This window comes from Lepisma saccharinum, chromosome 7 (assembly GCF_977018435.1).
Source record: "Lepisma saccharinum chromosome 7, izLepSacc3.1, whole genome shotgun sequence".
In the NCBI taxonomy this organism is placed as follows: domain Eukaryota; kingdom Metazoa; phylum Arthropoda; class Insecta; order Zygentoma; family Lepismatidae; genus Lepisma; species Lepisma saccharinum.
The window spans coordinates 4,183,062-4,195,395 of record NC_139235.1 but is presented as its reverse complement, the minus strand read 5'-3'; the positions used below and the strand labels follow the sequence as shown (position 1 = coordinate 4,195,395).

The following is a 12,334-nucleotide window of genomic DNA, read 5'->3' as shown; positions in this document are numbered from 1 at the left end:
CCACCATATGAATGTCAGTTTCGTTGGCTTTGAAAAATTCCGCCCCAATGGAGTCAAGTCCTGCCGCTTTCCCCTTTAACGGATCGCGGTGAAACTTGGTGCAGAGGCTGCACAGAGCATGGGGAAGCGAATGACGACGAGACAAATAGTTCAAATTTTCGCCGCCAGGTGTATATGTGGCGCTAAAACAACCATTGCATTCCGATTACGTCACTGTATGGTGTGGATTCATTTTTTTAAAGACAGAATATGCGACGCAGAAATTTACACTTGGTAGAGGTAACGGGAGAGGGTAAACATACAAGTTGTTATTTGACCCTTTTCTGAAATGTTCTTAAATATGCTAAACTTCTTAAAATAAGACATGCAAACCACGAATCTTTAAATATAAACCTATATTATTTTTTAATGAGTTTTAATTTGTTTCCTAATTTCAAAATTCGCAGGATGTAAATATCACAAACCATGGCATAAGAAGAAAATATAGAAGAACTCACATAAAATGTCGGTGATAAGATGAGGGCACGAAAGCACAACCCTGTCAATGCCGCCAAAATATCTAGCTGCGGGGCTGAGCAACATTGTATACAACTAGAACACAGTACATCTCAAAACATGTTACGTGAACCTGTTGCTTCGGGAATTCGTGTTCCAACGCACCGGGGAGGCTGCAGTTATTGTGTAAACCCTCGGTGACGACAGGGCCGTTAATTTCCTGCCCTATTATATCGGCGTTAACTGAATTTATAGACTCTGCGCTGGTCTCAATTATTACTTCATCCGGTTAGCATCCTTGTGGCAGGAAGCCCTTATACAAAACCTGTACCTGCTCCTATTCACTCTGCTAAGTTGATTAAGCTTTCCCGGATATGCAAAAGACGGAGTGAACGAATTTTCATTGAAAACGAAGCCGAGAAATATCGATTCAAATCGAGTCTAGCAGTTGTGCTGTATAAGACATTCCCCACACGCAATCCTTTTGGAATGTCGTTCCATTACGGCTACGGTTTCGGTTTCTGGACGATTCCACTCTACCCACAGAAAATTAAATGCATCAAATGTTATCTGATGCACAAGAAACGCATTGATTGATGTACTAAAGTGTACTTTTTTTAGCCTTTACCAAGAGCAATTTGATGCATTTCTTTCCACGTCGATGCATCGATAGTCTTTGATGCACCTTCCTGCATCTTTCTTGATGTAATTCAAGGAATCCCGATACCCGATGGAGGCACATATTGGTTCGGATCCCACTTTAAACTGTAGGCCCAGTCCCGTTTTAGCCTATCTGTAGACAGTGGATTTAAACAAAAACTTGATTCCTGTTACAGAATGGACGTTCCCTGAGAGAGCTTTCAGACAAAAGCGACACGTGCATCTTGGAAACCAACCTTCAGAAATAAATGGAACTTTTCGAACTGAAGCGACACGAAAAGCTGCACGTGTCGTCTCGATCTGATTGTTCGTGCATGCGCTGTGAATCAGTGGCGTCTCGTGGCCTCAAATTTGGCCGGGGCTTATTTTTTAAAGAATTTAAAATATAACGACAATTCACATGAATTACAAAAAAAAAAGGTATTTTTTTCTTCTAGACTACAAAACTGGACTTACTTTTTTGAAAGAATTTAAAATTTAATGACAAATTACATGAATTACCAAAAAAACGGGTATTTAACTACTTCTAAACTACAAAACTGGACTTTTTTTTTTAAAGAATTTAAAATATAATGGCAATTCACATGATTACAAAAGAAACAGGTATTGTTGTGAAACATACCTTTCTACGAACGTTGACTCCTGTTCTTCTGTTCAGCAAATTTTGTTATTACTTTTTCGTTGAAGCCCTCTATGTTTGAAATGTATTCTTTCTCTATTGTAAGCAAGTGCCAAGGCATTTGGTCTGTCTTGTCCCATTGCATTTCTTAAGCAGGTTTTAATACGCTTCAGTGTGCCGAAACATCGTTCAGATTCAGCTGTTGCCACTGGAGTTGTTAAAACTATGTTTGTCATTTTTACTGATTCTGGAAAGGTATCCTCTAAATAATTTTAAATAAAAAATGAATGCAATCTACTGATAGAGTTTATGTGTTTCAACTCTTCACTACAATAAAGAACACGAAGTTCCCTCTTTAGTTTTCCCTCTTCTATGAAGGGATAATAAATCTGGGAAGATGCCTCTGTTTAAAGATTGTTCTCTTTCATTATGTCCTCGTAGAGCAAGTTCATGTCGATCACAGAATTTTAAGCAATCGATAATTCTATTTAATATATGCCTATTTTTCCGAACAAATTCATTGTGTCTTGTAATTGACAGCCTATGTCCTTCATCAATTTGTGTTCGAACATCAACCCTGCCAAACTCACTCAAACATAGCGAATGAAAGCCACCAAAACACTACAGAACATCACGCGAGATCGAACGCGACGCAACGGAACTAGCCTCGAATCAGCACTCAAATCCATTCCACTCTCCCCTCCTCTCTCTGGTAGCATGTGACCTTCACTGTAGCGTAGGTGGGTGTAGGCCACGCCTTCCTTTGCGACGTGCCCCGGAAAACGATAATTGAGATCAATGCCGCTAAGAGCGCTGTCGTATCCATTGCAACAGACGATGAATTTACGTGGGTAAAAATCGCCTTTTAAAAGACTGTGGGATAGTTATGCGTTATGGTGATTGATAATTACGTGAATACGTCCGTTTTTCTTTAGGGGCTAAGCTCCGGAAGCCCCAAGGGACGAGACGCCACTGCTGTGAATGCTTACGAATGGACTGGAAGGGGCCCGTGTCGCATGTCGCTTCGGTCTGACAGCTCCCTTGGAAACTAACCTTCAGAAATAAATAGGACTTTTCGAACCGAAGCAACACGACAAGCTGCACGTGTCACAGGTCGCTAGCGTGTTGCTTCGGTCTGTTGTTGGCGCATGCGTAGTGAATGTCTTGCTTGAGAAGGATTTTACATCGAAGCAAGAAGCGACGTGCGAGCAGGCATGTAGACAGGGCTCGGGGGGTGGAGCCCCCCAGACAACCTACAAATATCTAATTTAAATAGTGTTTCCTTAGCAGGATTAAACATATTTTGTAATAAGTTGTAATACACTGAGAAATTCATTTTCAGAGCTTCTACCACCAACTATTTCACCTTAAGATCGCAGCTACTGATAAGAGATGAGAAAGATAATTTGTTACAAACCAATCAACAGCCTCGTTTCACAGCGGCATGACAGGTTTTACGAGGGTGATTCAAAAAGTAAGGTAACAAGAGCTTTCACGGGTATCATATCCCTCCTGTTCTTCAAATTTCCCGTCAGGCTCGCAGCAGAAGAGCATAGCTTTATCAAGCAGCCGTTGGATGGCGCATATGTTGCGTCAGACCCTCGCAATATCAGCTGGAAGATTGCTGCGCTGGTGACTATGTTGAAAAGTAATGTGTATCAGTGTATTCTACTGTGTATCAGTATATCTGCCTGTGGAATAAAGTTTGTCCACGGGAGCTCGTTACCTTACTTTTTGAATCACCCTCGTATTGGTGAAATCCTCAAGTGACACGTGTGTGAAATCTCCGTAACATTGCATGCAAAACACACTGAACAACAAGCGTGACGAAAGCGGATTCATACAATGGAGAAAGGAATTAACAAACGCATAACGTTGGGTTCCTCTGACCACCGCTAGGGCGCGCTGCTTATCACTAGCTCTAAACAAGGGTAAACCCGGAGCCAGTCCGTATCCAATCCATCGTTCATTACCTCCCAGCGTTTTGCATCCTCCGGCAAGGAAAAGCGAGATTGACTCCATGTGAGATGAGACAAGTGATTGATGTCCTAATCCCCTCCGGTCGCTCTTGTGGGACAACGCGCGACATCTGAACGAGCGACGCTGTATCATCAATAATACGTTCATTAGCACGATATTCGTCTGCGTGTCATGTACCAATCTCCCATCTCGCACACATATGTGCCCCATTTTATTTTTTTTAACTCCTGAATTGCGGATACATCGGAAAGAATCAAATTCCTTTCACTGGAAAACAAAAACGGATTTTGGCGTTGTTTTTTAATCACCGCCCACCCCCCCTCGACCCCCACTGCGAGAGTGGATAAATTCATGTCAAAACAACAGATGCTATCAACGTGCGAGTGTGATTTTATTGATGGTGGAAAAACGCTGATATTACCGCGGTCCTGGTCGTTTCAGCTTTGTCCGAGTAAATACGGTTTTGCCATCAACGCGCGTCCACAATGGACATGCAATAAGACAACAACGAACAAAACACAGGTAATTTTCACGAGGATGTTATCTATCAAACTGGAACGCACTTTTTGAGGGTGTCATGGGAAATACTGGTCGGATTACATTTCCGAAACATAATCACGTGATTAACAAGCACTTTGAACTAGCTACTGGTCATTGAGAGCAATTTCACAGGGATTATAAGCTCTCTCTCTCTCTGATATATATATGTACGTATATATATCGATCGCTCGCTCACCTTTGATATATATATATTATATATAGGCAAGGGCGTATATATAGCTCACGTCAGGGGGGAGGGGTTCAACTCTTGGTTCAATTAGGATTCCTATATTTCGGGGTTCAACTCTTGGATCAATTAGGATTCCTATATTTCATAAGTGAAAATCCGGGACACTACTGACCGGTAGCTCGTTAGGGCGGAGGGGGGGGGGGGGGGTTGGACCCGATAAAGTTGTATGTATGCACAACACAATTGTCATTTAGTATATCCCACATTGTGTGGGAACTTTATTTGAAAACTGCGGACTGAACAGATAGGCACCCAAGCACTGACTCTCTATAGTAAGCAGGTTACTATACAATGGAAGAGAATCGTAACTGAAATTCAGCACTCCTAGCAGACGGCGGCGCCATCGTGAAGTCAAAGATGTCTGCAGTACCGTCTGTATCTCGTTAACTCTTGTATTATGGAGAGGGAGTGGTTCAATGTAGAGTTAGATTGTTTTGTAAAATGAGCATTTTAATATAACGTCCACGCATTTAAATATAAAAAAGTTCAGGAAAGTATTGTCTTAATCATTTCTTCTTTACCACCCGACTCCAGGACTTTGTGCATCCCGAAGAAAGTATTCGGAGCACCGGAACAAATTATATCATTCCGGGATTGTCCCTGAAAATCCGGGACGTATAGCGTCCCTAGGTATGATCTGGCTATCAAATCCATTCTGCCACCACATGAAAGGTCACACATTTATTAAAGTAAGTCTATCTACGAACTTCTACCTTTTCTACATAAAATGAGCAGAAAATGCTTTGGAGAAAGCTAATCCTAGCTTCTCCTTAAAAAAGAATTAGTCTTTCCATCCTTTCTACAAAATTGAAAATAACATCATCGGTGTTATTATAATATTCGTATGTATGTACACTTAACAGTGCAGGGTCCATTAGTCGAGGATCTCCCGTTGAATTGCGAGGGAATTATTTCGACCTCCTTAATGTTAAACACATCCTCTCGGGTGTTGAAGATGAAACTGGCAGTATAGCCAAGATCACCAACAATTTGTGCATATGTGAGTACAAGAGCTTGTCACAATTTTCTACTGCCTACAATGCAGACCCTGGATATGTATTTTTAATTACAGTTTGCCACATTTTTCATTCAGATTTGAAAATGTAAAAAATATCAACCAGGCCATCCAACATTTTGACACACCGTTCCAATGAATGAAGAATAGGCATTTCATATTGGAATAAGTTCTTGCAATTTTTCAATGTGTTGACTGTGTTCAGAGAAACTTGGGTTAATTTCTACTACAAAATGGTCCAAAACTGGACAACAGTAAAGTTTCTACTATTAGTGTATACGATTTCACAAGTCACATTTCTGAGTATTGATACTTTTGGCTAATTTCCGAAGATCGGGATGAGTGATGACATGATGAAATTGATGAATGGACACCCACAAACGCTCATGCCCATTCCCGGATTCCAACCCGAGACCCACGATATGCTAACCACGAGAGACTGCTCCTTTGAGAAGACTCGAGGGGAAAAAATTATAACTGATTTGAGTCTCAATATCGCAGAAAATTCAACAGAAATGGGCAATAGCCAGGGTTAAAATATGTGCTGAACAATGTACAAAAATTGCTTTTGGACACTTCTCTCAAATTATCTATCTACCTCAATCTCACCCCCTTAATTCTACCACCCATTACATCCAGCACCATCATATTCTTCACCAACTATTTATTTTTTCTAAATCCACACCCACTCAACCCAGAGAGAATAGAAGTTCTAATAGCTGAAGCTAACCAAGATGCAGTTACCATCTCCAATAGGTACAAGTTTCCCATTCCGATCTAGAGTTTGAAAAATGGTTTATCCACTTTCGGCATTATCAAATAGTTGGGACATTTCAAATCATCAAAAAATTAGAACCTGAGGAATACTTAAAACTTGAATTTTAACAAACCATATCTGGAACTTCTAATGAAATTATAAGCAGCTTCTTCGGGCAGAAATTACATGTGGCTTATAGAATTTGTGAAATTTTAGGAGTTTTCTGAGTATTTTCCAGAGAAATTCCGAAACTATCAGGAAATTGCAGTCATTTGCTTTGCAGTCGCATCTGGTGTGTGAAATTAATTCCTCTCCCATCCGTATCCCATTCTATAGGCTTGTAATTTATGAGAACAAAATACGTCTCTCCGCATAGCAGGTAGAACAGGTAATCTTGTATTTTTTTTACTGTACCAAGGGGGTTACGTTGAACCCCCCCCCCCCCCTTACGCCCATTTATATGGGGCATTCCTTGTCAAAGTGTTCCTGAATCTCGATTCTTACAATTAAATGCAATGCTGCAACTTTATTCTATCTTATGAGTAAACAATCTAAAATGTTCATTTGCATAGAAATTCAAGTATTATACATAATAAAGTTAGAAGATAGAAGGTATTTTACATAGTGTTCATTTATCTTAACTTTCTGATTTACTTTTGTTTTCTATTGTGTCCCAGCCGCGACACCAAAAACAATTAATTTATGCTTTAATTGTTACATTCTTCCCCACCCCCACCCCCCAAGAATATTCAAAGGTCGATTACCTTCTCTCTAAGTCTTAAATGATTTGTTTTTCACCATTTCAAAATTCCAAAAAAATAAAATAAATGTCTTATTAAGTAAAGGGGCAGTGTTTTATCTGTCTCACCCCCGACACAAAATTGTTCACTTGTAGATACAAATCTGGGAAAGTATTTTAAACGTAGTTATGTTTAATCAACAGTGTTAAGTTTCATATTTCATTACACAGAAACTGTAAGAAAATTATTAATTATCAGTAGAATAGTTACTTTAATATAAAAATGAAGTCTGTGTGTCCCGCCCGTGACAATGGTATGAGTCATATCAAAAGTGTTGTCATAGAGAAAATACTTACAATTAAAAAAATATATTGATCATTCTGTGTGCTTCCTAGAACTATTAATACATTCAATTCACACCAATGTCAGTATTTGACCCTCATCATAATGAGAGAAAAACTTACTAATTTATGTATAAATTTTTCATTGCCCTTGTACATTAATATAAAACTCATTTTATACTGAACTTAATTTGCATAGGTTTCGTTTAACTTATGTTATTTTACTCGATTTTACTGATGTTAAAAGAGTTCACAGACAAGTTTCAGAGTGGAAACTGTTTAACTACATTTTGTATACGTTATATTGAATTCTACAAGACTTAATGGTCAATTATGTGACGTCACATTGCTATGGAACTTTGTAAAATATGGACTTGCCATTAGAAAGGTAGACATGAGAAGAAATGAACTAGAATTGCTAGTAACGTGGACTTGATAAGAAGAGATTTTAAAAGAAGAAGCAAATGTGTGTATCTCGTATATCACTCTTGAAAGAGAGAGTAAAAAATATCACTCTGCAATAAAACCTCTTCAGAAGACTTACCAGGACTTTCAGTATCAGGCCTGAGAGATTTCAGTGAATATGATTGCAGTCCTCTGTGCTGCCGCAAAGAAGCAAGGATTATATTATTCCCCCGTGTGGAGATAGAGGATCGTCCCCGTCCTCCTCAAAGGAGAATAAAGTGGATTAGCAAGGATAGAACGTTGCCTATCTTTCCTATAAAATCTGTGCATATACGATGACGTCATAAAATGTACCGTGGAACCACCTGGTATTGGGGTTCAAAACTACAACGCTGTCATGGCAACCTATCCACCATCTTACTCCTGTAACAGTTTTAAGTCTTGCGGCGCAATGTTCGGTTCGCTTCCTCGTTTATATTTTGTAATAGTAATTATATATATATTTATATTTTCTTTTCTTATAACTCAAAGCATATCTGAAGTAGTAGGAGGTTCATTAACCCACGAACTGCAGAAGAAATGGTGCATCAAAGATCATTGTTCAGTTCGCCAGTTTGAATATGTAGAATTGCTCATAAAGTTACGAATCATTTTCAAGTTATTATTAGAAAATGTCAGAAAATAGGAAAGAACAAAATTGTGTGTATTCTACCCTCCTTCTTCGCCATGAACAACTTTACTGCCCGTTATCTAGATAAAGCATGGGAGATATGTACACAAATATGTTAAATATCACTAATGTGTAAAAATATGTAAATATATTAACATATGTAGTAACCTTAGGTCAATTCCTTCATTCCTGTGCTATTTTTGGGCTGTTTCTGACAGTAATAGATGCATTATACTGTACAGTGGGATCCATAAGTATTACCGTGCAAATTGTTAATCACCATGTTCGTGCACTTTATTTGACCCAGTAAGAGCTTCAAGAATTAAAAGAAAACTCAAAACAAGCTGTTGACAATTTCTGCAACAGCATACATAAAAATCCATGGCTTAAAAACACATCGGATGTAAGAGAAAATTAAATGAAAATAGTCATGGACAATTTGCACGGTAATACTCAAGGATCCCACTGTGCTATGTGTCTTTCTTCAATTACAAAAAGTCATTTTGAAATGAAGGGCTCGGGTTTAAAACATGGTAAGTGACATTTTGCACATTTCTAAGTTCATTAAGAAAAAATATTATTAGAAGCTATACTGCAGATAAATTCTTTTCGTGCTGTGTTTACCAATTTCACAAGGCTTCACTGAGTCCAATGCAAATTGTATGACATGGCAATTTCACTCGAAAATTGAAGGTTGGCACATTTTACTTTGTAACTCAAAAATAACCAAAATGTCACTTACCATGTTTTACACGCAAGCCCTTCAAATAATATTATAATGTGTCAAATAACATTGAAAAAGTTCAGCATCGTGTCTGTGTGCTTTGGGTACACTTCAGTGCCCAGCGAGAGATTCATCTAAATTTCTAAAATATACAAAAATATTCTCAATGAATGAAGAAGATATCCTGCCACAATCAGATAAAAATCACCGATGTTCTTACAAAAAATATATTTTGAGTGTTTGTTCCTGCAAATATATCTGCAATACTCAATGAAAACTGAAGAAAATGACAGAAAATATAATATTTTATGTAAAATGTGTCCTCTAAACGGGAAATCTGTCTGAAAATATGTAAAAATATGAAACTTGAAATCCACGTCGACATTTCTCGCTTTGCTACATACAGAGGTAAAAATATGTACTTTCATACAAGCCTGAATCCTATTAATGAGTGCCAATAGCCCCGTCTAGTTCGCTGCACTATTTGACACTAGGTGTAGTGAAGGTGTATTCCGGTATCAGGCAGGTAGACGGATAGAGGTGTTCAAGTTCAGAAGATTCAGCAAATGCCTGTCTACTGCTTTAAACGTTTATTTGATTAGTTAGCACGCACCACGTAACCATACACCAAACATACACTGCTCCAGAACGTAGTGCAAACGGTGCAGACACCAAATCAAGGAAGTAGGCGAGTCGGTGTTTCACCGCGTAACCAATTAGACGCTCAAGTGCAGAGAGAGTCAAAAAGTGCAACGAACTGGACGGGGCCAGCGCAACTCGTGCGGAAGTGGAACACTCCCGATCCAACGTGACCGTACGGTACGACAATCTGGTGATGCTGAATGAGTGTGACCTTGAACCGCCCACATGATAGAGATGCAGTATAGAAAGCTACTTACTTGCAGGAAAGCGGCTGAGTCTGTTTCCTTGAGGGCCTCGATGCAGAACTGCAGGAGTCCCGTTGTCTGCTGCAGCTTGCAGGTGCAGGAGGAGACTTGGTCCTTGAGGGACCTGACCTTGAACTCCTTCTCCTGCCGGATGAACTCCACCAGTTGCTGCTTCCTCATCTCGATGGCCTGGATGAGAGCGTCGCACTGGGTCACCAGAAGGTTCTCGAAGTCCAGGCAGTTGTCCTGCAAGAACGGGAAGCTCGTGTTACACACATCTCTTGACAAATCAAATTACAGTTGCAGAAATCAAAATATCTTCTCTAACTTTCTATCATTTAAAGTTACAAATTACACTATCACTGAATTTCTTCCATAATAAAAGACGCAGGCCCTACCAAAGCACTAGTGGAAACGTACCGACATCAGTGTCCATTTACTCCAGCAAATAAATTAATTGATTTATTTTACTTCGCGTTTCTGCCACTTTTGGCTGTCGTGAAGATGAGGATGAATGGTGATAAGATGAGATGGATGAAGGGACAATCACAAACATACGAGTCAGTGGCGTATGCTGAGTCTTAAGACCTGGGCTATCTTAAATGACACCTGGTCTCTAGGCTATGGAGGAAGGGAAAATACTAGACTCATTCTTGACGTCTTCAAGTAAGCCACGTTGCCATCCCAACGGTAGTCAGGTTGCTAACTCCTAAGAATTCAGGTTGCCAACTCCTAAGAATTCAGGTTGCCAACTCCTAAGAATTCAGGTTGCCAACTCCTAAGAATTCAGGTTGCCAACTCCTAAGAATTCAGGTTGCCAACTCCTAAGAATTCAGGTTGCCAACTCCTAAGAATTCAGGTTGCCAACTCCTAAGAATTCAGGTTGGCAACTCCTAAGAATTCAGGTTGCCAACTCCTAAGAATTCAGGTTGCCAACTCCTAAGAATTCAGGTTGCCAACTCCTAAGAATTTAGGTTGCCAACTCCTAAGAATTTAGGTTGCCAACTCCTAAGAATACAGGTTGCCAACTCCTAAGAATACAGGTTGCCAACTCCTAAGAATACAGGTTGCCAACTCCTAAGAATACAGGTTGCCAACTCCTAAGAATACAGGTTGCCAACTCCTAAGAATTCAGGTTGCCAACTCCTAAGAATTCAGGTTGCCAACTCCTAAGAATTCAGGTTGCCAACTTCAGAATCGCCATTGTCTTCTTTTTCAAATCAGCTTATTTCACATAGTTTCTAACAGATGTCTCTTGAGTATTTTACTTTCTAGGCTATAGGCTATAGCCTAGATAGCCTAGTTATATATGGATGACACAACAGGAGCCTCACAAAGGATTTACTACGTGGAGGGAAGGTTGACATTTGAGTGTCTCAAGAAAAGGGGTTAGGTACGACGCCAGGGTTCCCGGCTGGAATCCCGGTTTGGGCATGGGTGTTCTCTGCGAGTGTACCTTCATCCTATCATCACTCATTGTCATCGTCGCGGTTAGCCAAAAGTGGCAGAAAAGCGACACTAAATAATAAAAATAAAATTATCAAAACCAAAGTTATCTCTAATCCATGGGTGGCTGATTTCAAGTGGGAATTTTTCCAAAAATGACGCTACTTGGAGAGGCTCTGGCATTCAACCAGTCTCTAATAAACCTGAACCTGAGGGTTACTCTAGAGGGTAAAGGCGGCCGGAGCGTGCTGCTTATCACATCACTTCCACAAATGATTACGATTTTAAATGTGTGGGGCCTTACCTCCACATCACCATATGCTTTACCTTTCCGGAAAAAATAGTTTATTGTTATTAACTAACAATAACATTAGTTTGATTATTATTTCTACTAGAATCCTGTATGGAACCGCATTCGCTCGCTCGTACTCGTGGCGTGGTGGATGAAATAGCATTTTAATGTCACAATGATCGTAGACAAATGTATGTCAAATATCAGCCTTGACAGTTTCAGCCCACAATCATCTATTCCATTTTCTTGTATCACTGTATTGGTAAGATAGACGAAACTACATTTTAGCATGGAAACTATGATCACTAAGTTTCAACTTCATTGCGTCTTTCACTGATAAGTTCCTGGCCTTGCTCTCTTCTCGTCGTTTCCCATTCGCGATTCATCTCTCATATGAAAGTGTGTAATATTGCCTCCCGTAATAGCTTCTTTCAATTTTTCAGGTTTGAAGTAGTCATGGTGGAGGCACACGTCATTGTTCGGGGTGTGATCAAGTTTCTGTTCCTCCAAGGA

The 12,334-nt window shown here is 39.7% G+C and overlaps 1 protein-coding gene across 4 annotated transcripts in view; it reads right to left on the bottom strand.

Moving 5' to 3' along the window:
• The window catches only part of Trim9 (E3 ubiquitin-protein ligase Trim9), a 593,684-nt gene that overhangs the window by 163,368 nt on the left and 417,982 nt on the right, over positions 1-12,334 (bottom strand). For all 4 annotated transcript variants that reach the window (XM_083124911.1, XM_083124913.1, XM_083124912.1 and 1 more), the window contains exon 3: positions 10,096-10,329. In XM_083124911.1, coding sequence (XP_082981037.1) covers positions 10,096-10,329 — 234 coding nt within the window. The remainder of the gene's footprint in view (positions 1-10,095; positions 10,330-12,334) is intronic.